Source organism: Mus caroli, unplaced genomic scaffold, assembly GCF_978045245.1.
Source record: "Mus caroli unplaced genomic scaffold, Mus_caroli_1 scaffold_10, whole genome shotgun sequence".
Taxonomy (NCBI): domain Eukaryota; kingdom Metazoa; phylum Chordata; class Mammalia; order Rodentia; family Muridae; genus Mus; species Mus caroli.
In genome coordinates, this window is record NW_028227265.1 from 105,393,866 (window position 1) to 105,416,850 (window position 22,985).

A 22,985-nucleotide genomic window follows, 5' to 3' on the forward strand; every position below is an offset into this window, starting at 1 on the left:
GCTTATGTGCAGCACATGTTATTTTCAACGTCTTGAGGCATAAATATTTATACAGCCCTATCCGATCAGGCTTACCTTCTTACCTTTACTAAAACTGTCCTCAAGGGCAGGCTTTGAGGTTGTCAGCAACCTTTTCTTTCTCTAATCAGCTTCCAGCTCTCTCCTGGAGCTGCCAAGCACTGCCCTGATTTATTTTTGGATGTGGTACTTTGGAAGATCTACAGAGTCAGTAAACAACCCTTGGGTATTTATCCCTTTCTTCCCCCAAAAAACAAAATTATATTTGCACACAAATTGCAACATATGCTTAATTATGGTTTCATTGCTGTAAAGAAACACCACAACCATGGCAAGTCTTATAAAGGAAATATTTAATATTTACAGTTTCAGAGGTTCAGTCCATTATCATCATGGTGGGGAGCACGGCAGCATGCAGGCAGACATGGAGCTGGAGAGGGATCTGGAATCACAGGCCGCAAGAAGAGATGGAGAGCCACTCTTTCTGGCCTGAGTTCCTGAAACCTTAAAGTCTACCCTCCAGTGACCCACTTCCTCCAACCAGGCCACACCTCCCAATGATGCCACTATGAGTTTAAGGGACCATTTTCATACACATATGCATTTCTAATACTCAAGCACTTACCAGTCTAAACCTGGAAACGACCCAAAGTGTTTTGCAACAGATAAATGATTACTCAAGCTGGGAAAACTGTTTCTCACAGTACTACATTTTAATAAAAGAGAACCAAAAGATGAAAACAATAATAGAAGTGAAGGAGTGCCTGCCTAACAGATCAGACCCGAATCAGAACCCGACTTCCTGGATGACGACGGTGTTGATGAGCTTACTAGCTTGTTAAACATTCTAGACATGGGGAAGCGATTGGGTGATAAGCTCAAGGAGGTTTACGTGTGGGTGTGTCTTCAAATCGAATTATCAAAAAGCTTTATTTTCATTGTATACTTTTCTTGATGTGATTATCGTTATATGAAAATATGTATATACATATACACATACATATATATATTCTATTGCATAAAATCATTTCACACACACACATGCACACACACACACACACAAACATATCAGCTGTGCATATATGTTTTATCATAAGAAGAAATGAAGCAAAAGAAGGGCACTTGGGTTCTCCTAGAAAAGCCTTAAAACTTGTACTTATAATTTTTATGTGCATGTGTGCACCTGTACCAGTTAATATGGGGAAGTACGTGCAAGAACCCTCAGAGGTTGAAAGAAGGCATCAGATCCTCTGGAACTGGAGTTCCAGGTTGTTGTGGGCTGTGATGTGGGTGCTGGGAAGAAAAACTCAGGACAACCGGAAGAGCAGTAAGTAGTCTTAACTGCAGAGCCATCTCGACAGCCCCATGTCCTTGTAGAAACTTCCTGAAAATCTGTAGATATTTTAAATATTATGAGAAATCAACCTGGACTTCACAATTCCCTCCAAAGTGGTTATTTAAAGAAAGAAAGAAAGAAAGAAAGAAAGAAAGAAAGAAAGAAAGAAAGAAAGAAAGAAATTCAGAAGAGAGGGTAAGCAGAGTGACAGTAGGATAGAGTAAACTGAAACACATCATTTAATAGATTAAGATATGGGAAACACAGTATACAGCAAGAGGTTACGGTGGCATTCAACTGTATTGAGCCATAATTAATTTTTGATACATAGTGAACATTTTGCCATATTCTTGCTTAGCTATGTTTGCAAAATGGTTATACATACCACTTTAAAAAACATCCTTCTGTTACCCTGTCTCATCCAAACCCTCCCAGTTGCTTTTTTCAAAGAGCTCCTTCATGTTCTAGAGAGCCCACTGCATTTAATGACTGCCACGGCTTAAATCCCACACTCCTTTGTTTTATCCCCTCCTTAGCTCATCTGCGGACCCACCAATCACACCAAACCCAGAAAGGATTCTGTACGTCTTTACTCTGAAGAAACACTAAGGGTTGGAGGACACTGGGAAAGCCCAGTCGGGAAAGCATCACCAGGTTCTCTCAGCCCTGTCCTCTTGGCGAGGTGCTCTTGATACCTGGGTTCCAGGACACCTTTGTGGCTATCTCTAAGGAACATGGAATTTGGCTTGTCCTTTAATAAATGTGGTGTCTACCTATAAAATCGATTACATCTGTATGACTCCAAAGGGATGGAATTTAGCTTTAGTTTGCCATAAACGTCTTGAGTGCATATTTAATAAATATAAAAAAAGTTTTATTAAGAAGGGGATTTAGGGCTGGTGAGATGGCTCAGTGGGTAAGAGCACCCGACTGCTCTTCCAGAGGTCCAGAGTTCAAATCCCAGCAACCACATGGTGGCTCACAACCATCCGTAACGAGATCTGGCGCCCTCTTCTGGACTGTCTGAGGACAGCAACAGTGTACTTACATGTAATAAATAAATAAATCTTTTTTTAAAAAAAAGAAGGGGATTTAGGAGGATAAATGGGAGATTTTTTTTTCTGCAGAAGCTTTTATTTTCAAAGATAAAAAGAATTTTTCAGTATTTTCTTTTCTCCTCGTAAGTTGGCGTCTGTAGCCTGATTTATGTGGAGTTCTCCTAAATGGACCAGTCCTCTTGACTGGTCTCTTGTCAAGATTGTAACAGATTATTTCTTGAGATACCCATGTAGCGCTCGCTAGTCAAACCCTTGGAAGAAGTCATTCAGTAATCCAGTTATTCTTCACCATAAATACAACATCTTTTCTGTTGAGCTATGTGGGGGTGAGGGGGGGCATCTTAATACAATCACACAGAAATGTGTATATCTTACTACTGATTCATTTATAGTTTCTATGTATGGCAACTCTTACATCTGCCTTCCTGTTTGTACCTCATTCAGAAACAAATACAGTATCCATAATGTTTGATACTCAGGCCTATTGCTTGTTGGCCTTCAGAAGTTCAAAGGTGGAGTTAAATTTGAATTATTTGAATACATCTACATTAATCAGGTGAAAGCAATAATAATGTTACTCAAACGCACATGTTTCTGATTTTGGCTACATACTAACCTCCATGGAATATAATAAAATCACGACTAACACTTACCATAACTTTTGTGACCTATGTAAAATTTTAAGAATGTCTTAAGGCTCCAGTTAGGAATTTATGCACTAAAAGTAGCCACACAAGTGAAAGCCCTTATAATTTGCTGTCAGTTATTAGGTGATTTTTTTTCAGTATATGAAAAACATCTGGCCTTATGAAATATTGAAATACTAAAGTAAATATATTATACAACACAAACCAGGGCAAATTCTTCAGTAAACAAGAGAGGTTTAATTTTTCTTGTTGTTCATCATTAGCTACTACATCTATTTCTTGACAAAAACATTACAATGTTTACGCAGCACTCATGAAAAATTAAAATTTTTTTATTGTCTAGTTTCTGTTTTCTTTTACAAAACGGGAAAGGTATTCATTTTATTTTACATGTAAATATTGTGTGTAAAGGCATACAGGCCGTAGCACTCGCAGAAAGAACTGGGACTAGGTAGCTGGCGACAGGGCTCATGAGCTGGCGGCTCTTTCAGAGTCCAGTGTTCATGTGGGGCAGCTCCAGGCATCCTCTGACTTCTGCAGGGAAAATGTTGAGTCATCTGGGCTCTGGTCACAGAGCTGCTGTGGCACCCTCACTGTGGGGCTTCCTGTTCGTACTTCCCATTCTGTCTTTCCTGCTCCCCAAGAGCTCAGGCGCGGGGGGCCACGAGCTGCTGCCGTTGCATCAACTGACACCACCGTGGCAAAGTCAGCAGCCACACCATGCTGCCGTTATTCCTAGTCCTTTCATACCTAGGCCAAGTGATCGCCTCAGGCAAAGGTAAGCGAAGTCACTGCTGGGCAGGGGACCACCTGTCAACAGGCCATCTGCCATGCTGACTCCACAGTCTATACTCCTGGAAGTTCAGAACAGGCTAGTGAAGGTGCATCAGAGCCCCACCCAGCTCCAGGGTCCAGGGGTTCAGGGGCCCATCTCTCCCTGGTGGTGGGAGAATTCAGCCCAAAGATCATTTGCTGAGAACATCTGTAAAGTGGGAGGAGACGGGGAGGGAGGAAGAAAGCTAGAGGCCGTATGCCCCACATGTTCTCTGCTTGGCTAGAGGACCATAGCCAAGACAGGTGCACTCACTGTCGCTCTCTCTGCAGATGTAGAAACACCACTTCTGCAGATCACAGTACCAGAGAAAATCGAGACCAACATCCAGGATGCCAAGGAGGCAGAGACACAAGTAATTAAGAAACCGGATATTTGGAAAATGACGGGTGTTTATTTGTACTCTATTTCTGGTCCACATCAAAGAATTCCTACATAGCCATTTTGAAATTCTGTTTATGCCTAATTTAGTGTGCTAAAGACTGTTGATCTGAGGCAAGGCAAAGGTCTCGGTTTTCTTGGACTTCCCAAGAGGAGTGTGAACATTGCCCAACTGTTTTATGTAAGACTCAAATGCTTTAGCTTCTGGTCTCCACATTGCCATGCACAGCTTACACAGCCACTAGTTATATATTCTTATAGGTGAGACTATACTAAAATTTATGGTGCATCATGATTTTTAAAACTGCTACCATAAATCCCTCCAAGCCCATAAATGCATGCATTTTAAATCCTTCGGAAAGCAGAACAGTAAAGCATAAAATTAAAAAAAAAATCATTCTAAAGACCACAAAGAGATGCGTATTAAAGTAAGTGTCCATCTGCATGCGTTCTGAGATACTCATTTTAACCAACTGAACGTTTAGTCACATACATATTTTTAATGACTCAATATGGCAATATTGTCTTTCTACTTCTACAGTGTTACCTCATAGGCGTATAAAACTTCTGACCAGCAGAGAGCCTCAGGTTTTCTCAGAGCCATTTCCATAGGATGTCCGCAAAGTGGTTCAGAATGTTTTTAGTTCTTCCCAAGTCAGACAGCCGTTCCCTACAAAGTCAGCACACTGATGTCAGTTATCATCTCATGCTGTCCGAAATCATCTGCTTATACTCTCCCTGCTTTCGTATTCTTAGACTTTTTTTATATTGTTTTTTTTTAATATTTTTATTACATATTTTCCTCAATTACATTTCCAATGCTATCCCAAAAGTCCCCCATAGCGCCCCCCACTTCCCTACCCACCCATTCCCATTCTTTTGGCCCTGGCGTTCCCCTATATTGGGGCATATAAAGTTTGCAAGTCCAATGGGCCTCTCTTTCCATTGATGGCCGACTAGGTCATCTTTCGATACATATGCAGCTAGAGACAAGAGCTCCAGGATTCTGGTTAGTACATCATGTTGTTCCAACAATAGGGTTGCAGATCCCTTTAGCTCCTTGGGTACTTTCTCTAGCTTCTCCATTGGGAGCCCTGTGATACATCCAATAGCTGACTGTGAACATCCACTCCTGTGTTTGCTAGGCCCCGGCATCGTCTCACAAGAGACAGCTATATTTGGGTCCTTTCAGCAAAATCTTGCTAGTGTATGCAATGGTGTCAGCGTTTAGAAGCTGATTATGGGATGGATCCCTGGATACGGCAGTCTCTAAATGGTCCATCCTTTCATCACAGCTACGAACTTTGTCTCTGTAACTCCTTCCATGGGTGTTTTGTTCCCAATTCTAAGAAGGGGCACAGTGTCCACACTTTGGTCTTCATTCTTCTTGAGTTTCATGCGTTTAGCAAATTGTATCTTATATCTTGGGTATCCTAAGTTTTGGGCTAATATCCACTTATCAGTGAATACATATTATGTGAGTTCTTTTGTGATTGTGTTACTTCACTCAAGATGATGCCCTCCAGGTCCATCCATTTGGCTAGGAATTTCATAAATTCATTCTTTTTAATAGCTGAGTAGTACTCCATTGTGTAAATGTACCATAATTTCTGTATCCATTCCTCTGTTGAGGGACATCTGGGTTCTTTCCAGCTTCTGGCTATTATAAATAGGGCTGCTATGAACATAGTGGAGCATGTGTCCTTTTTATCGGTTGGGACATCTTCTGGATATATGCCCAGGAGAGGTATTGCTGGATCCTCCGGTAGTACTATGTCCAATTTTCTGAGGAACCGCCAGACTGATTTCCAGAGTGGTTGTACAAGCTTGCAATCCCACTAACAATGGAGGAGTGTTCCTCTTTCTCCACATCCTCGCCAGCATCTGCTGTCACCTGAATTTTTGATCTTAGCCATTCTGACTGGTGTGAGGTGGAATCTCAGGGTTGTTTTGATTTGCATTTCCCTGATGATTAAGGATGTTGAACATTTTTTCAGGTGCTTCTCTGCCATTCGGTATTCCTCAGGTGAGAATTCTTTGTTCAGTTCTGAGCCCCATTTTTTAATGGGGTTATTTGACTTTCTGGAGTCCACCTTCTTGAGTTCTTTATATATATTGGATATTAGTCCCTTATCTGATTTAGGATAGGTGAAGATCCTTTCCCAATCTGTTGGTGGTTTTTTTGTCTTATTGATGGTGTCTTTAGCCTTGCAGAAGCTTTGTAGTTTCATGAGGTCCCACTTGTCAATTCTCGATCTTACAGCACAAGCCATTACTGTTCTATTCAGGAATTTTTCCCCTGTGCCCATATCTTCAAGGCTTTTCCCCACTTTCTCCTCTATAAGTTTCAGTGTCTCTGGTTTTATGTGAAGTTCCTTGATCCACTTAGACTTGACCTTAGTACAAGGAGATAGGAATGGATCGATTCGCATTCTTCTACATATTAACAACCAGTTGTGCCAGCACCATTTGTTGAAAATGCTGTCTTTCTTCCACTGGATGCTTTTAGCTCCCTTGTCGAAGATCAAGTGACCGTAGGTGTGTGGGTTCATTTCTGGGTCTTCAATTCTATTCCATTGGTCTATTTGTCTGTCACTATACCAGTTCCATGCAGTTTTTATCACAATTGCTCTGTAGTAGAGCTTTAGGTCCGGCATGGTGATTCCACCAGAGGTTCTTTTATCCTTGAGAAGAGTTTTTGCTATCCTAGGTTTTTTGTTATTCCAGATGAATTTGCAGATTGCACTTTCTAATTCGTTGAAGAATTGATTTGGAATTTTGATGGGGATTGCATTGAATCTGTAGATTGCTTTTGGCAAGATAGCCATTTTTACAATGTTGATCCTGCCAATCCATGAGCATGGGAGATCTTTCCATCTTCTGAGATCTTCTATAATTTCTTTCTTCAGAGACTTAAAGTTTTTATTATACAGATCTTTCACTTCCTTAGTTAGAGTCACGCCAAGATATTTTATATTATTTGTGACTATTGAGAAGGGTGTTGTTTCCCTAATTTCTTTCTCAGCCTGTTTATTCTTTGTGTATAGAAAGGCCATTGATTTGTTTGAGTTAATTTTATATCCAGCTACTTCACCGAAGCTGTTTATCAGGCTTAGGAGTTCTCTGGTGGAATTTTTAGGGTCACTTATATATACTATCATATCATCTGCAAAAAGTGGTATTTTGACTTCATCTTTTCCAATTTGTATCCCTTTGATCTCCTTTTGTTGTCGAATTGCTCTAGCTAGGACTTCAAGTACAATGTTGAATAGGTATGGAGAAAGTGGACAGCCTTGTCTAGTCCCTGATTTTAGAGGGATTGCTTCAAGCTTCTGACCATTTACTTTGATGTTGGCTACTGGTTTGCTGTAGATTGCTTTTATCATGTTTAGGTATGGGCCTTGAATTCCTGATCTTTCCAAGACTTTTATCATGAATGGGTGTTGGATCTTGTCAAATGCTTTTTCCGCATCTAACGAGATGACCATGTGGTTTTTGTCTTTGAATTTGTTTATATACTGGATTACGTTGATGGATTTCCGTATATTGAACCATCCCTGCATCCCTGGGATGAAACCTACTTGGTCAGGATGGATGATTGTTTTGATGTGTTCTTGGATTCGGTTAGCAAGAACTTTATTGAGGATTTTTGCATCAATATTCATAAGGGATATTGGTCTGAAGTTTTCTATCTTTGTTGGGTCTTTTTGTGGTTTAGGTATCAGAGTAATTGTGGCTTCATAGAATGAGTTGGGTAGAGTACCTTCTGTTTCTATTTTGTGGAATAGTTTGTGAAGAACTGGGATTAGATCTTCTTTGAAGGTCTGATAGAACTCTGCACTAAACCCATCTGGTCCTGGGCTTTTTTTAGTTGGGAGACTATTAATGACTGCTTCTATTTCTTTGGGGGATATAGGGCTGTTTAGATCATTAACCTGATCTTGATTCAACTTTGGTACCTGGTATCTGTCTAGGAACTTCTCCATTTCATCCAGGTTCTCCAGTTTTGTTGAGTATAGCCTTTGGTAGAAGGATCTGATGGTGTTTTGGATGTCTTCAGGATCTGTTGTTATGTCTCCTTTTTCATTTCTGATTTTGTTAATTAGGATGCTTTCCCTGTGCCCTCTAGTGAGTCTGGCTAAGGGTTTGTCTATCTTGTTGATTTTCTCAAAGAACCAGCTCCTTGATTGGTTGATTCTTTGAATAGTTTTTCTTGTTTCCACTTGGTTGATTTCGCCCCTGAGTTTGGTTATTTCCTGCCGTCTACTCCTCTTGGGTGAATTTGCTTCCTTTTGTTCTAGTGTTTTTAGGTATGTAGTCAAGCTGCTAATGTGTGCTCTCTCTAGTTTCCTTTTGGAGGCACTCAGAGCTATGAGTTTTCCTCTTAGAAATGCTTTCATTGCGTCCCATAAGTTTGGGTATGTTGTGGCTTCATTTTCATTGAACTCTAAAAAGTCCTTAATTTCTTTCTTTATTCCTTCCTTGACCAAGGTATCATTGAGAAGAGTGTTGTTCAGTTTCCACGTGAAGGTTGGCTTTCTATTATTTATTTTGTTATTGAAGATCAGCCTTAGTCCATGGTGATCTGATAGGATGCATGGGACAATTTCAATATTTTTGTATCTGTTGAGGCCTGCTTTGTGACCAATTATGTGGTCCATTTTGGAGAAGGTACCATGAGGTGCTGAGAAGAAGGTATATCCTTTTGTTTTAGGATAGAATGTTCTGTAGATATCTGCCAGATCCATTTGATTCATAATTTCTCTTAGTTTCACTGTGTCCCTGTTTAGTTTCTGTTTCCATGATCTGTCCATTGGTGAAAGTGGTGTGTTGAAGTCTCCCACTATTATTGTATGAGATGCAATGTGTGCTTTGAGATTTACTAAAGTTTCTTTAATGAATGTGGCTGCCTTTGTATTTGGAGCATAGATATTCAGGATTGATAGTTCCTCTTGGAGGATTTTACCTTTGATGAGTATGAAGTGTCCCTCCCTGTCTTTTTTAATGACTTTGGGTTGGAAGTCAATCTTATCAGATATTAGAATGGCTACTCCAGCTTGTTTCTTCCTACCATTTGCTTGGAAAATTGTTTTCCAGCCTTTCATTCTGAGGTAGTGTCTATCTTTTTCTCTGAGATGAGTTTCCTGTAAGCAGCAAAATGTTGAGTCTTGTTTGTGTAGCCAGTTTGTTAGTCTATGTCTTTTTATCGGGGAGTTGAGTCCATTGATATTAAGAGATATTAAGGAAAAGTAATTGTTGTTTCCTGTTATTTTTGTTGTTAAAGTTGGCATTCTGTTCTTGTGGCTGTCTTCTTTTAGGTTTGTTGAGGGATTACCTTCTTGTTGTTTCTAGGGCATGGTTCCTGTCCTTGTATTGTTTTTTTTCTGTTATTATCCTTTGAAGGGCTGGATTCGTGGAGAGATAATGTGTGAATTTGGTTTTGTCGTGGAATACTTTGGTTTCTCCATCTATGTTAATTGAGAGTTTGGCTGGGTATAGTAGCCTGGGCTGGAATTTGTGTTCTTTTAGTGTCTGTATAACATCCTTCCAGGATCTTCTGGCTTTCATAATCTCTGGTGAAAAATCTGGTGTAATTCTGATAGGCTTGCCTTTATATGTTACTTGGCCTTTTTCTCTTACTGCTTTTAGTATTCTATCTTTATTTAGAGCATTTGTTGTTCTGATTATAATGTGTCGGGAGGTATTTCTTTTCTGGTCCAGTCTATTTGGAGTTCTGTAGGCTTCTTGTATGTTCATGGGCATCTCTTTCTTTAGATTTGGGAAGTTTTCTTCTATAATTTTGTTGAAGATGTTTGCTGGTCCTTTGAGTTGAAAATCTTCATTCTCATCCACTCCTATTATCCGTAGGTTTGGTCTTCTCATTGTGTCCTGTATTTCTTGGATGTTTTGAGTTAGGATCTTTTTGCATTTTACATTTTCCTTGATTGTTGTGCCTATGTTCTCTATGGAATCTTCTGCACCTGAGATTCTCTCTTCCATCTCTTGTATTCTGTTGCTGATGCTGGTATCTATGGTTCCAGATTTCTTTCCTAGGGTTTCTATCTCCAGTGTTGCCTCATTTTGCGTTTTCTTTATTGTGTCTACTTCCCTTTTTAGGTCTAGTATGGTTTTGTTCATTTCCATCATCTGTTTGGATGTGTTTTCCTGTTTTTCATTAAGGACTTCTACCTGTTTGATTAGGTTATCCTGTTTTTCTTTAAGGATTTTTAACTCTTTAGCAGTGTTCTCCTGCAATTCTTTAAGGGATTTTTGTGCTTCCTCTTTAATGTCTTCTACCTGTTTACCAGTGTTCCTTTGTATTTCTTTAAGTGTGTTATTAAAGTCCTTCTTGAAGTCCTCTACCATCATCAGGAGATATGCTTTTAGATCCGTGTCTAGGTTTCCGGTGTGTTGGGGTGCCCTGGACTGGGCGAAGTGGGAGTGCTGGGTTCTGATGATGGTGAGTGGTCTTGGTTTCTGTTAGTAAGATTATTACGTTTACCTTTCGCCATCTGGTAATCTCTGGGGTTAGTTGTTGTCGTTGTCACTGTTTAAAGATTGGAGCAGAAGCTGTGTTCCACTCACCAGCAGTCTCAAAATCCTGTGGCGGTGGTCGTGGGTAGCTGGCGGGTGTCAGCCGACCCTGTGCTCTAGCTATCCCGGTGCTGATCTGGCCGGATGAGGTCTGTGGCCCTACTCAGGCCGGTTTCTGCTTCCCTAACTAATGCAGTCTCAGGTCCCGCACGCAATTGGATTGGAGCAGAAGCTGTGTTCCACTCACCAGAAGTCTTAAGATCCTGTGGCGGGTGTTGTGGGTAGCTGGCGAGTGTCAGCCGACCCTGCGCCCTAGCTACCCCGGTGCTTTTCTGACCGGAAGAGGCTTGTGGCCCTATGTAGGCGGGATTTCTCTCTCCCCAACCAGAGCAGTCTCAGGTCCCGCGTGATTGGACTGGAGCAGAAGCTGTGTTCCACTCACCAGCAGTCTCAAAATCCTGTGGCGGGGGTCGTGGGTAGCTGGCGGGTGTCAGCCGACCCTGCGCTCTAGCTACCCCGGTGCTGATCCGGCCGGATGAGGCCTGTGGCCCTACTCAGGTCGGTTTCTGCTTCCCTAACTAATGCCATTCTTAGACTCTTTAATTCAATATATAACATGGATGTTAGCCTGCATAGTTTTAAAACTTGCCTCTTGGGATTTGACAATAGATAATATTCAAGCCACAAGGAAATAATATTTCACACCCCAAATCTGGATGTGGCATTTTAAGTGATGTTTCTGTTTAGTCTTTGAAATTTTTCTTACATGTATATGACATATCTTGATCATACCCAACTCCTTTCCTTTTGTAGCTTCCTTGCAGCCCCCCCAATGTCCCCCATGTTCTTAGGTTGCTTTTCTTTAAGCACGTTTTCTCTGTATTCTTTATTCTCACCAGTTTGTGACATGCACGTGCCTGATTTGCACCTGTCCTGTAGGTTTCATCACAACGTATCTGCTTGCTGCTTCATTTTCTCGGGCTATAGAAACTGGCATCATGAAATTTGCTTTCCAGTTGTTTATCTTTTGATTTATGGGAGTAAAACATACCCATTATAGTTAATATTATGTATCAATCTTGCAAATAATGACTGCTACTATTTGTAATATGGATTTATTTCATATGGCCTTTCAGTGTCTATGATCCCGGTGTTATTTGGTAGCGGAAGACATTTGTATTTGATTGATTCCCCCTTTAGGTTCAGTAACGACAGTAGCAATGAGGGTATGCCAGTATTGGATGAGAAAAACACAGCTTATAGGGTGTGTGTGTGTGTGTGTGTGAGAGAGAGAGAGAGAGAGAGAGCGTGCCTGTGCCTTTCTGCCTGTTGTCTCTGTGTCTGTGTGTTATTTTATTTATTAAATGAGGATGGATGGAATATGGGCTCAAGAGAAGTAACACACGAACTGGAAAGGGCACATATATGTAAGAAACATGAGACATAGTAGAGACTATTGTGAGGTCATTTGTGTTTGAGAATATTTAGGCTTTTATGTCTGGTCATATAAAACGTGCATATACATCAGTCGTAGCCTGTTACTTTTAAGGAATTGACATTTCTAATAATGGCTTTCTCTCTCTTCCCACTTTTGTTGTCACAGGTCACTTATGTGGTCAGAATTGAGGGCAAAGCATATACACTCCAACTTGAAAAACAGTAAGTCAGCAAGTGATTGCTCTCACTGCACACAGCTGTTTCCCCTTGCCTCTTCCTCAACTATTCCCTAAGCTGAGCACAACCAATCCATTTACTTAGCAGGCTCTGTCTTCTTTAAGATTCATGTGGAACTGAGATTTTTAAATCTTTCTTGTGAGATTTTAATAGTCTACATTAATAGTCTACATTAATAATGTCTTAAGACATATCTGATAAATGAAGATTATCAAAAGCCTTAAAGCAGCTCTGCCTTCACAATGTGCAAGTCCCTCTGCTCCAGCACCAGCCCCTCCCCTCTCTGCTCCAGCACCAGCCCCTCCCCTCTCTGCTCCAGCACCAGCACCAGCCCCTCCCCTCTCTGCTCCAGCACCAGCACCAGCCCCTCCCCTCTCTGCTCCAGCACCAGCCCCTCCCCTCTCTGCTCCAACACCAACCCCCTCTCTGGTCTGCTCCAGCACCCCTCCTGCCTCTTTCTGTCTTATGTTCCCAGCTAACTTGCTGCTCTTTCTTGAATAACATACTTTACATTTCTCTCAATGCTCAAAAGGTTTTGCCAACAAACAGCTGTGTTTGTCTTTTTGCCACAGTGTCACAGTGTCCAGTGTTGACTCTTTCCATCCCCTCCTTTCTCCCTTTATTCTGTTAGGAAGCCAGTGGTATTAACCTTGTATATCATCTTCCAATCCTTGACTGTTGCAGTAAATCTCCAACCCCAATAAGCCCGTGCAAAGAACACACAACTCAATTAATCTAACTACAAACGGCATTCCTAGATTGGGCAGACAGACCGCTATACTACTCTGCCCCGGCTAGGAAATCCCTTGCTACTTGCAGTTCCTCCGGGCCTCCTACTACTGCTTCATCTTTCTGCTACTCCCTTTTTCGTCCTTTTCTCTCTCCTCCCTCATCTCCCTTTCTTCTTTCTCTCTTTCCCTCTCCAAAACTTTCAGCCCCACCTTTTCTTCCACTGCCCAGAGACTCTAGCCTTTATTTGAACACTTGAGGTGGGGAGCAGGTTCACGTGAAATCACCTGAGTACTTGACCCACTCTTGTCCAAGGCAGGCCCTCTTGAGAAAGCAGAGAAAGCAGAGACAAAAGACAAACAGCACCAGGGCGATCCACAACCTTTGTCTATATTTGTCTTTCTATAAAATGTGTAGCAACTGCTAAACATTTTCTCCATATGTAGATTGCCTTGAAAAGGTCAGTCCTTGTTTGATAGTGTGCACAGTGCACTCTCTCAGTGTTGGTATAGATCTTATTAACATTATTCAGTGTAAAATTTTGTAGCATATAGTGGAATAGGTAAAAGGGTTTTCTTCTAAATTTAGAAAATGACATTAACAAGTAGATTTCTTGTCATGCTCTGGCAGGCATTTTGTCTAAGGCCCATGGAAGATGAAACTGAAATCGTTGTTACATCTGACTCTGTATCGAATTCCACAGATATAATCAAATGATATCGAACAGGCTCCCCTAGGTCATATTTAATCTCCATGTATCAAAATCCCAAAGCGACAAGTATAAATAGCTGTAAATGGTATAATGTAAGTGGACATCCTTGTCATATCCGTGATTTTAGTGAAAATGTTTTGAATTTTTTTCCCCATTGACCAAGATGTTGGTAGTGGGCTTGTTATAAATTGTCTTTATTATGTACAGATATGTCTCCTGTATCCCTAGATTTCACTGGAACTTTTTATCAGGAAAGGATGTCAACGGCCTTTCTACATCTGATGAGATGATTTGAAGCCTATGTATATCTTTATTGATTTATGTATGCTGAATCATCATTGCACCTTTGTAATAAAGCTGACTTGATCATAGTAGGCAATATTTTTATGTGTTCTTGAGTTGGGCTTCCAAGTATTTTACTGAGAAGTTTTGCATCCAGGTCATCAGTGAAAAGCCCATAATTGTCTTTTGTGTGTGTGTGTGTGTGTGTGTGTGTGTGTGTGTGTATTGGGTCTATCTATGTCCATTTTGGTATCAGGGTAATATTGAATTTATAAAAATAATTCAGAAGTATTCCTTCATTTTGTATTTTATGTAACAATTTGAGGAGTATTGGCATTAGTTCTTCTCTGGGGATCTGGATTCTGTCTGACCCCAACCCCAGGTTTTTTTGTTTGTTTGTTTTTAGATTTTTAATTACTATTTCTATCTTATTGGACATTATGGGAGTGTATCCTGAATTAGCTTTAGCTTTTGTAGGCATATATATCTCTTAGATTTCCAGTTTGGGATTGAAGCTTCAAGCTCCAGTGGTACAAGCCAGGCACTTATAATTTAGGTTTTTAATGCTTACGATTAAAGAAAGATTCCCTGAATTTTCTTAGTGTCATGATAGCTCCCATTTTGTCTTTAATTTTATTAATTGGTTAAATGACTAAAGGTTTGTTATCTCATTAATCTTCTCAAAGAAACCATTCTTCATTCCACTGCTTCTTTGTAATTTTTCATATCTAGTTCATTTTGATTCCCTTTTCCCACTTGGTTTGGGTGTATTGCTGGTTCTTATACTTCCAAGGTCTTGAGGCGCACCATTAATTTTTTAAAGTTCTCTCAATGTAAGCAGTTAGTGCTACCCTCTCAACCTCCCAGGGCTGCCTAAAGAGTGCTTCATCGAGTTTAGAATGCTGTGTTTTCATTTACTGTTAGGAATTTTATGCTTCCCTCTTGAGTTCTCCCTTGATTCAATTATTCATTAGTCCATTGTATGGTTTGTGTACTCTCTCTAGTTTCTGCCGTTGATGGTATCCAGTTTTATGTGAAAGGATAGAAGGAAAGATGTCATCTCCATTTTCCTATATGTGATGAATCTTGTTCTGTGATCCACTATGTGATTGCTTTTGGGGAAAGTTCTATGGCTGCTGAGAAGACTGTACATTCTTTAGTGTTTGGGTGAAATACTTGTATAGATGCTTGTTGTGCTTATCCAGTGAAGACCCTAACATAAATACACACTTGTAAAGCTACCTGATGTTTGACCAAGAGGCCAAAAGTACACTTTGGAGAAACAAACGACAGCATCTCTAACAGATGTTGCTGGTCACATTGGACAGCTCCATATGGAAGAGTGAAACCAGATCCTTATCTCTCGCCCTGCAGAAAACTCAACTCCAAATGGCTTTAAGACTTCACTCTAAGACTGATACCCTGAACCTCGTGGGGGGGGGGGGAGAAGGGAGTATGTCTAAACTCATTAGCATGGGAAAGGACTTTCTGGACAGGACCCCAGTAGCGCAAGCATTAAAACCAACAGCTAATGAATCGAATTTCATGACCTACAGGGAACACTGCCACTGAAGTGAAGAGGAACCCTGCAGATTGGGAAATCAATATTTAATAGTGACATGTCTAACTGAAGATTAGTAACTAGATTATACAAAGAACTAAAACAAATAGGCAAACAAAAAGCTAGACATCAAGGAAAGAACAGTTTAAAATCCAGGCATGAAACTAAGCAGTGTTCTAAGCAGATGAAATAGCAATGGGTATTCTGAATTTTGAGGTGGCTTGTAATTTTATGGGAACCGTTGTATGCTGATATATAATGAATCCATTCTATTCACTAGCAAATACTAAGGTTATCATGTCATAAGGTGTGTTTGTGGTTAATATCAACTAAAACTGAAATGACACAATATAGTTGTGACCATTAATTTGCTAGATATGTAATTTGTCTTAATCTTACATTGCTCCCTGGTTTTAGTGTTAATTATTTTCTTTACTTTTTTAAAAATGTATCCAATATAACATTAGAACACAATCTAATAATGAAAAGACAAGGGTTTGGGTTTGTGAAATATACATTTTAGTTAATTAATCTGGAAGTTTTGATGTTTATAAACTATTCAATTATGTAATGTTATTCATGATACTATTACAATAAAATATCATTATTTTGATTGAAATAGGTCATTTTTACACCCACTTTTTGGAACTTATTTGCGTGACAAGTTGGGAACATTGCAACCATACTTTTCTTTAGTAAAGGTAAGTTTAAGCTTCTACTGTGTAGATTGTGTGTGTGTATGTATGTATGTATGTGTGTGTGTGTGTGTATAGTGGTGTTTTTTTCCTCTTATATATCCATGTCTTTCAATTTAGAAGTTATTATCATACATTATATATAGATAGATTGTTTCCATATACACATGGATTCATGTAATATGTTACCTTTAGAAGCTAGTTTTTGCCCTTTAAATTTATTTTTAATTGAAAAACTATCATATCACTTAACCCCTTATGTCTCCCCATCCCTCGCCAACCTCTCTCGTGTTCCCTCCCTCTGAGTGTGGTGATAACTTCTCTGCCGAGGTATCATGAAGGAGCCTAGGCCAGTGACAAAATCGCTGTCAGAATCACAGGTTTGTGGTATCATGAGCAACTTAGATTCGTTACTTCAAGTTTCAGATGGAAAAGAAAAGGCAGGTGGGAGGGGAAGGAACAATGAAAGGTTGGGAATGTTGCCTCATAAGCCCCACATAGTGGAGGAGGAGACGGTAGGAATTACCATCTAGAAAGATAGCAGGGGGTGGGGGTGGGGTGGAAATGGTGAGAGAAGGCAGACTGCACACAGAGCAGCTCAGGCCCACGCAAGGGTGGATGGGTGGACGGGAGTGGCGGGCTGTAGTACAAGGAAGGGAGGCTGACATAAAGGTCTTGGCACACCTTGCATACCTCAGTATCAGAGCTGAGGGGGAGACTATTAGCTGTCTGCATTTTACAATTAACTTTGATTAACATTTATTCATTGTGAAAACCAACAGGGTCTAGTGTGGCCTTTTCAACACTTGTGTATCATGTGCAGGGAACAAATCGAACTTCCGGTCATCCGTTCTCTCTCGCTGTCCCCGGCTCCTCTACTGCTCTAGAACCCGATTTATCTTTCTGGTTTTACCACATATGGCAGAGAATATGTGGTACTTGTCTGAGTGGGCTGGGCTTATTATTATTAGTGGAATTAATTATTAATTATTGTTAGTAATGAAGTAAGGTCCTCATTTCCACTCTTTGTACTAGACAGATGAGATTTTGAATTTTCTCTGTCAATAATATATCCCACTGTATGTGTGTGTGAGCTGCTCTGTGTGCAGTCTGCCTTCTCTTCAGCAGCTGAAAAGCGACCACTACTGATTCTGTAGTTTAGCTATTGTGAGCAGTGTTTCCCTAGCCAAGGGTGTTCAGGTATCTTTAGAATGTTGCTTCCTTTTCTTCTGCATGTGTAACCCAGAGTGGGGGTGGGGGTGGGGGTGGGGGAGCTGGGTCTTAAGGTAGATCTGGCTTAGTTTTTGTTTGCTTGGTTGTTTGTTTTTTCATTTTTTTTAAATTAAAAATAGGATTTCCCCCTCCTATAATATATTCTGATTATGGTTTCTGTCCCCCAACTTCTCCCAGACCCTCCACAAGTCTTCACTCACTCCAAATCCCCAGCACTTCTTGTTCTCTCTCATTAGAAAATGGGCATCTAGAAAAAAAATTAAGTAAAATAAGATTAAATAAAAACAATAAAACATGTCTTCCTTTGTCCCATTAGAGATTGCATGGATGGATTGATAATTAGATTTTAAATTTATCTCAGGAACCAAGAAATATTAATTTAATTCTAATTTAAAACTCCCTTAATGCGGAATGAATTTTGATTGTTATTGCCAGGAGTAGTGCAAAAAAAAAAATAATAAAAAAATAAAACTCCCTTAAAAAAACAACTGGCAATTTTAAAACAAAAGTATGTTTTGTTTTGACATATAGGCTCCTTCAAACATGCACCACATCGGTGACGATTACCAAGAAACTATCCTTAAGTCCATCACAGCCACCAGTCTATGTTTCTCTCTCTCTCTCTCTCTCTCTCTCTCTCTCTCTCTCTCTCTCTCTCTCTCTCTCTCTCTCTCTCTCTCTCTTTTGTATTAACTTTGTCCAGTTTTTGCATCACGGCAACACTGGCCTCTGTAAGAACATGGCAAGTGTTAGCTTCTTCTCCGTGGATGTGTAAGACCCATTTTAACAGCTGGCATATTTGATGAGTCGCTCCACTAGGGGTCTGCGCCTGTGGACATCCGGGGCGCAGCGCGGGAGCTTGCTAGCTGCCAGCCCAGACTACTTAACGTTTGTAGCCGCGTTGACCCACGTTTCTCTTTTTTTGTGTTGTGTTCCTTTTGTGGTCTCAGGCGCTGGTGCCCGATGTGGATTTGTTGAGTCCCCGTGTTGACCCCCACGACAGTAGGCAGTGCAGGAGTATTCAATAGCTTGCAAGAATGGTCTCTGTGTTCTAAGTTTGACCTTCTTGCCTACAGGCTTGTTTCTTTAACTTACTGGATTTGTCAAAGAATCAGATCTCCAGTTTCTTTGTGTTTTCCAACTTTCAATTTTATATCTTTTAATTTGTGTGTTTCCTTTCCTTCCTCACACCTGACTAGGAGTTCCTTGTCAGTTTTCTGTCTGCTTCCTCTTTTCTGTAGTAAGCCTCTATGCCCACTTTGTGCCTCTCCACTTGAATTTTTCTCTGCATCCACAGCAATGTGGGCCATGTCTTTTCGGTTCAGACAGAAGTTCCTATAAGGAACGCAATATTTTAAATCCCTCTTGCGTCTTCTGCTTTGACTCAGGAAGTTTCCAAAACCATGATGTTTAATTTGTAAGTAGTCAGCAACTTTTGTCTGTTACCTGATTTCTGTCCTAATTTTTTTACTGTAGCCAAAACACACTACCAGTTAAACTCGTGACTATTCACTTTATGGCCTAATGTAGGCACTTAGGTGAACTGTTTGGGTCACTTGGAAGGAATGTGCACTTCTGCTGAGTGGTTAGAGAGGGTTTTCTGCATAGTTAGGGTTAGTGCTGCTTTCTGCCTTGTGCTTGAGCTAGGCTCTCTCTCTCTCTCTCTCTCTCTCTCTCTCTCTCTCTCTCTCTCTCTCTCTCTCTCCCTCTCCCTCTCTTTCCCCCCTCTCTGAGACAGTGTTTGGGGTCTATGTTCTTCCTTAGTTATCAGTGTTTGTGGCAAGGTTCTTGAAGCTGGGACATTTAACTGATGCTTGTGCATTTAGGATGGCTGTGTCCTCTGGCAACCGGTTTGATTCTGTTATCATTTCAACTTTGACAATAATAGATTCATTAAGCTAGCACATGTAATGTGGTACTCATAAAATTATTTTTTGCTTTTAGTATTTTATCCTTACTGTCAAGATGCTTATATACTTGTGTTTTGAAATGTTTTTTTCTTTTATTAATAACCTATATTAACTGTGTAAAGCAGGTTTCATTAAGACATTTTAGACAAGCATGTGATGTTTTGACTTCATTCATACCTTACCCTTCTCTCCTCCATGGTCCTGTGCCTCTTTCTTAATACTTCCTCCTATAATTAAATGACTTTTTCATAGGTTCTATGGCTTCTTCTTTATCCATTTACCCACTAATAGGCATGTAGGCTGGTTCTGTGCCCCTGTGTGCCCGTGCACATGCTGTGCCACACCCCTTACAGCTCCTTGAACAGGTACAAATGCTGCTCTGGGAATTCCTCTTAGAAAAGTTGGGGCACTGGACACTCGAACTAAGTCCTTGTTTTCCTACTTGAAACCAGATTCTAGGAGGCTTATCATCTTTCTAGGGCTGCTGCCGGCTACTCTGAAAGCAGTATTCTGGAAAGTGGGTCAGCCTCTCTCTACTGGGTTAAACGTGGGCCTGTCTGGTGGGTCCCTGAGGCAGATGGTATGCCACACAGGTTACATGAGACTTGTGGGACAGAGTGAGTTCTCTCTGGCTTTCCTCTCATTAATTGCCAACCTTGTGCTTTGCTGTCCATCACACTTCTGTCTGAGTGACTCTTGCTATGGCACCTTAACAGGAAGGACATCCTGCAAGAGATGCCTGTGGTAATCGTGGGCAGGGACCTGGGTTACCTTGTACTTCTTTGGGAAGCACCATTGGCACCACTTACAGATGCAGGTTGCTGCTCCTCTTGCTTGGCACGCAGCATGTGGAGATCTCTCTGTCTGTGGAAAGTCCTGTAGTGGGAGTGGATTGGGCACTGTGCTGAAGGCGATGGTGTGCTTGTCTGGCCTCTAATGACTGCCCTTGTGGAAAGAGCTAGCCTGCTGTTCTAATTGATGGCGATGAGGTATGGAATGGGGTTTGTGTCGTGTTAGACTAAACGGAGATCCGTTCCCGGATGCTTTTAATCCAGAGACACATTTGGAGGGGGTGATGGCGTGTCAGGGAAGCTCTCACAGTGTAGGAACAAAAAGGAATCTGAAAATCACTACAGTTTAGACACACGAGGAGGAGGGGCTTACCAGAGGTGCTCGTGGCCATGTTTGAGGATAGCCAACCTCGGTGAAGTCAGTCAGGAAGAGTGTTTGCACTAGTGACAGTTGATGGCCTTTCTATCGCGATATTGAGAAAAAGCAAGGCGAAGAAATGTCAGCTCAATACTTCTTGAACCGGCAAGATGGATGGATCAGTGGGTAAAGATGCTTCCTGCAAAGCCCGGTAACGAGAGAGTTCCATCCCCAGGTCCCACGTGGGAGAAGGCGGGACTGACTCTCAAAAGTTGAACTCTGACCTCTGAATGCCCACCGTGGCATGCATGGTACATGCAGACATGTGAAATAAATGAAGAAATATTTACAAAACCCTTTTGCCTGACCCCCCAGAATGGATTGAAATGTTCATAGTTGAATTCATCCTTCATGTAATTAAGTCTAGTGGGTATGCACTATGCACTTAGACAATCTGGCTAAAAGGGAATGATTCAGACAAACAGTTGTCAGAAATTAGAGTCATAGCAAGAATATTTCAGAGAGAGAGGAAAATAGTAATGATGAGTGGAGCCCATGAAGGGACTCAGGAAGCATATCTGGGAGGGCGGGAAGGCTGTTGACCACTGGGCACGGAACAGAATGGCTAAAAGTGGATGTCTGCTATATAGTCAGGAAGTGGGTATGACCCTGAGGGCTGTGTGTGAGAAGCAGCTATAACACTTCTTCTGCTTCTTCCTAGACGCACTGCTTTTATCAAGGACATGCTGTCGAGATCCCAGTATCAACAGTAACACTCAACACTTGCTCAGGTCTCAGGTACCCTTCTGGAAGTGCGCACAGAGATTTATGTCAACCCCTCCTCGGCTTCTACCATCTCACCCTCTTCTGTGAGAATAGAATGGGCACCCACCTCCAAACAACCAACCGACCAGACCTGTAGAGTGTGGTGGCACTGATCACACAGCTCCTCTCTTCTCTCCTCTTCCTCTAGTCCTCCCATGTACTTATTTGGGTATTTTGCTATTATAAAACTTAAGCAGAAAATGCCTGTCACTAGAAGAAAGAGAACCTGCGTTTCCCAGACACACCAGCCCCACACCATTCTTCTATAGCACAATGGAGGGAAGATAGATATGAAATTGGGTTTAAAACTTAATGCAAGTTCTCAGTGGGAAATCTATGGCAGTTGCATTTAAAAAAATGTTTTTTTTCCTGATACTTAGGGGTTTGTTGCAGTTAGAGAACATCACTTATGGAATTGAGCCCTTGGAGTCTTCAGCTACATTTGAACACATACTTTATGAAATTAAGAATAACAAAATTGACTATTCGCCTTTAAAAGAAAACTACGCAAATTCTGAGCAAGAAAGTCAGTCCTACCGAATCCTTGTCAAACCAGAGGTGAGTCCGACCTCTACGTGCTCTACCTCTATTCAAATCTTGAGATTTGGATACACTGTGGGAAACTGTTAAACTGTTTGATAGAAATTATTTTTAAGGTATCACTGGTTTCCTCAGATAGTCTTTAGAAAATAACAAGGAAACATACATTTTTTTTTAAACCATCAAACTTGTTACAACAGTTTGTATAGTTATATGAGAAGTTTGTATAGATGCACATTGTAACTATTTGCAGGAATTTGCTTACCAGTAACATAATTGGTTCTGGGTTTACTTACTGATACTTGGTATTTTCTTTGCCAATACATTTGCTTTGTAAAAAACAAAACAAAACAAAACATTTCTTTGCTATTCATAGTCTGGCTCCGATTGGAACCCGGATGTCATGTCCTTATGGGTCTCCAGCTGAGGGCTTTTGACTGAGAACAGCTCCTGGGTTCTGGTTTCCTCTCTAGACATTGGACTAACTAACCTCTATGGTCACAGACGCCAGCTCCATACATAACATACATGTGCACATATATACACATATATGCACATTTCATGTTATTAAATATTAATTTTCTGGAAATAAGTAAGTCATGTTGCAAAAAATAATGTCCAAGAAGCCACAAGTCAAATTGGGAGTAACAAGATATATCGTGGCTAATATATTTTACTTTACGAATAAACGATGAATAGCTCCACAGACTTCCTCAATGGGAGGCACTCAGCAAAGGCAGAAAACCTCATCAGAATGAAGCACCTCTCAAACAGCCGAGGTTTTCTTTGTTTTTGTTATGAGACTGAACAGTTTGTATCCACTCATACTGCCTTTAGAGCATTCTACTTTAAAGAGTTCCGAGACTAGA

General features: G+C 40.8%; 2 protein-coding genes across 5 annotated transcripts in view; both read left to right on the forward strand.

Moving 5' to 3' along the window:
- Window positions 1–2,085, forward strand: part of LOC110299986 (disintegrin and metalloproteinase domain-containing protein 5) — a 96,572-nt gene extending 94,487 nt beyond the window's left edge. The window contains exon 21 of the mRNA XM_021169991.2: window positions 1,891–2,085. Coding sequence (XP_021025650.1) covers window positions 1,891–1,963 — 73 coding nt within the window. The 3' untranslated portion in view covers window positions 1,964–2,085. The remainder of the gene's footprint in view (window positions 1–1,890) is intronic.
- Window positions 2,086–3,722: 1,637 nt separating this feature from the next.
- The window catches only part of LOC110300542 (A disintegrin and metallopeptidase domain 3), a 55,923-nt gene continuing 36,660 nt past the window's right edge, over window positions 3,723–22,985 (forward strand). For 3 of the 4 annotated variants that reach the window (XM_021170754.2, XM_021170753.3, XM_021170755.3), the window contains exons 1-6: window positions 3,723–3,837; window positions 4,164–4,246; window positions 12,410–12,465; window positions 16,387–16,465; window positions 21,473–21,549; window positions 21,957–22,134. In XM_021170754.2, the coding sequence (XP_021026413.1) occupies window positions 3,780–3,837; window positions 4,164–4,246; window positions 12,410–12,465; window positions 16,387–16,465; window positions 21,473–21,549; window positions 21,957–22,134 (531 nt within the window). In that variant the 5' untranslated portion in view covers window positions 3,723–3,779. Of the gene's footprint in view, window positions 3,838–4,163; window positions 4,247–12,409; window positions 12,466–16,386; window positions 16,466–21,472; window positions 21,550–21,956; window positions 22,135–22,985 lie in introns of those variants that run through there. The other variant, XM_021170757.2, reaches the window with a different exon arrangement.